General features: G+C 39.6%; 1 protein-coding gene across 1 annotated transcript; it reads left to right on the top strand.

Annotated features, from left to right (window-relative positions):
• Window positions 1-3: 3 nt before the first annotated feature.
• LOC103210753 (olfactory receptor 10A3-like) lies at window positions 4-555 on the top strand (the record flags this gene model as incomplete). Its single annotated transcript, XM_007956671.1, has 1 exon — window positions 4-555. A coding segment is annotated over one exon (552 nt), but the record flags the coding sequence as incomplete, so codon positions are not given.
• Between the last annotated feature and the right edge of the window lie 2,457 nt (window positions 556-3,012).

Below are 3,012 nucleotides of genomic sequence, written 5' to 3'. Positions count from 1 at the left end.
TACCCAGTGATTATGACCAAAAGGGTTTTTATGAAATTAGTTATATGCTCATGGGCCTTAGGTTTCATAGTGGCCACTGTGCAAACCTCATGGGTGTTTAGTTTTCCTTTTTGTGGACCCAATAGAATTAATCATCTTTCTTGTGAAACCCCTCCAGTGCTAGAGCTTGCATGTGCGGACACCTTCTTATTTGAAATCTATGCATTCACAGGCACTCTTTTAGTTGTTACGGTCCCTTTCTTGCTAATACTCTTATCCTACATTCGAATTCTCTTTGCCATCCTGAAGATGCCATCAACCACTGGGAGGCAAAAGGCCTTTTCCACTTGTGCCTCTCATCTCACATCTGTGACCCTCTTTTATGGCACAGCCAATATGACTTATTTACAACCCAAATCCAGCTATTCTCCAGAAACTAAGAAATTGATGTCATTGTCTTACTCACTGCTTACCCCTCTGCTGAATCCACTGATCTACAGCTTGCAAAACAGTGAGATGAAAAGAGCCTTGATGAAATTATGGCAAAGGAAAATGGTTTCAAACACAGTCTGGTGATATTGAGAAATCATGTGCTATTTGGTCACAGCCCAACTGCCCTCTATTTAAATTTAATAAATAGTGAAATTAGATTGCCTTCTTGGTGTGAGTATGTTTAACATATTAACTTCCTCAAATTTGATAATATAAAAGGTATATCCCTCCTTTTCAATAATAAAATGTGGTCATTAATTTTTCATATGTTGTTTCAAGTGTTAGTTGTCATGGTGTAGGCTCTGACTCAAGGCGATCTTGTGTGTAACCATAGACAACCTTGCCTGGTTCTGTGCCATTTTTGTGACTAGCTGGTATTTTTGAGTCGACTGCATAGCTGTGTGTGTGTGAAGTGCCTTTTAACCTAGGGGCCTTTCTTTCCAGTATGTCTTAGCCTGGAAGCCCCACTGAGATCTGTCTGCCATGATGACACCACTGGTATTTGAAATGGTGGTGGTATAGCTTCCAGCATCATAGCACCACACAAGCCACTACAGTACAATAGACTAACAGATGGGTACTGGTAATTTGTGATACAATAGTCTATTCATGCATTCATTTTTTATGGAATACAGATTGTTACTAGAGTGTTGTCATTATGACAATTCTTCAATAAACACTTAGTCTCATATGTTCATAAGTCCTGCTGTCTTTTAATTCTGTATGATAGATTTCTCAAAGTAGGACAAGTGGGCTAATGAGTACATGTGCTTATAAATTTTACTGGCTATTGCAAAATTCTTTTTAAAAATGAATGTTAACTACTTCTGACTTTCCTGATGATCCACTCAGTTTTGCCATCTGGATTGAACTTCAAGAGACCTAAAAACAGAGATAAGAGATCTCTGGCATGAAAATTTGTTTCATAAATGAATAAAAATGTGCAGCTATTTTTTGGGGGGATGATCAGACTGGTTCTTGTTCATGAATTCACACAGATAATAATCCAAAACTATTTCTCTGTGTATGTTCCAAATATCCACCCAATATTAGTGATCAGAGAACAAATAAGAACTTTCCTGAAATCTCACTTGATAGTAATGCTATCTTTCCCACTTATAGACCATTGTTTTTGGAGACTTTTGTCTAATTTTCCTTTGTAGGCCAAAAATGTCCCCAAATATGTCATAAACAATTAATTATTTTCTCCCTCCCTCCCTCCTTTCCTCTCTTCCTTTCTTTTCTCTCTCTTTTTGTGAGAAATAAATGGTACTTTGAACTTGGACGTCTAGCTTCCACAACTGTAAGAGACTAAATCCCTATTTGTTAAAGCCACCCATTCATGGTATTTGCCAGATCTAGGGGCTGGGGGAAAGCCCCTCGACCTTGGGCTTCAGCTCTTCCTCTTGCTCCTGGCCCACTGAAGGTGGAGGCTTCTCTTTACTCAGGCAGCTGCTGGCTGCTGAGGCTGACAAACCCAAGGTCAACAAATAAAATGGCACAGTCTCAATATTACCAAACAATACAGCAGGCCACTAGTTCAAGTTTAGAGACAGTTCCAAGATTGCCAAGAAACATGGCAGGCTGCTGAATGAAGACTCGGTTACATGCAGGGTCCAAGTGTATCAAAAAGCTCAAGACCTTTCTCAAAGCTTCTTCTTAAATACTGGAAGCAGACCACATCCCTAAGGCAGTTACTCGGCTACTCACAGTAGATTCTACCATGGAGTTGATTACAAGTCCCATAATGGGGAATAACTACATCCAATTGCCCAGCCAGTCAAAACCAGGCCCAGCCAAGTTGACACACACTTAACTATCACAGTGATCCTCAGGAGTGGGTTCAGTTCTAGGTCTGAAGTGTCTCTAAGGGCCACAATGTTGGAGGATGCATCAATTTCTCTCAGACCAGTAAGTCTGGTCTTTTTTATTATTTTGAATTTTTTTCCACATTTTTCTCCTATTCTATCCAGGATCTTCTATTGTGATCCCCATCAGAGCAGTAGGTAGTGGTAGCCAGGCACCAAGTAGCTCTAGTGCTAGCAGAGGCTGTGGTTCACATGGTTCATTAGTTCTTTTGATTAATTGTTTCCTTGAGTCTTTGGTTTTCTTTACTCTTCTTTGCTCTGGATGGAGAGACACCAAATAATTGCATCTTTGATGGCTGCTCTCAAATTTTAAGGCTAAATTTGCTACTAATCATATTAGGATGCAGGACATTCTTGTTGTGGACTATGTTATGCCAATTGACCTAGATGTTGCCTAGGACTATGGTTCTAAATCCCCAGGCCCAGTGACTCAGTCTTTCAAGATATTTGGTTATGGCTAGGAAGTTTTCATAATTTTGTCCTCTTACGGATAACATTGCGAAGAATGGCAATTTCAGAACACTTAGTTGTACTCATGAGAAACCTGTACATATTCCAGGAGGCAGTCATTTGAACAGACCAAGGGGATACTACATGGTTTAAAATCAAGAAAGGTATGTGTCAGGGTTATATCTTTTCACTATACTTATTCAATCTGTATGTTGAGCAGATA

The sequence above is a fragment of the Orycteropus afer genome, unplaced genomic scaffold (genome assembly GCF_000298275.1).
Source record: "Orycteropus afer afer isolate SDZICR_OR568_19922 unplaced genomic scaffold, OryAfe1.0 scaffold00014, whole genome shotgun sequence".
NCBI classification, from domain to species: Eukaryota; Metazoa; Chordata; class Mammalia; order Tubulidentata; family Orycteropodidae; genus Orycteropus; species Orycteropus afer.
Note: the sequence above shows the minus strand (reverse complement) of the source record. Positions and strands in the feature narration are given on the sequence as shown.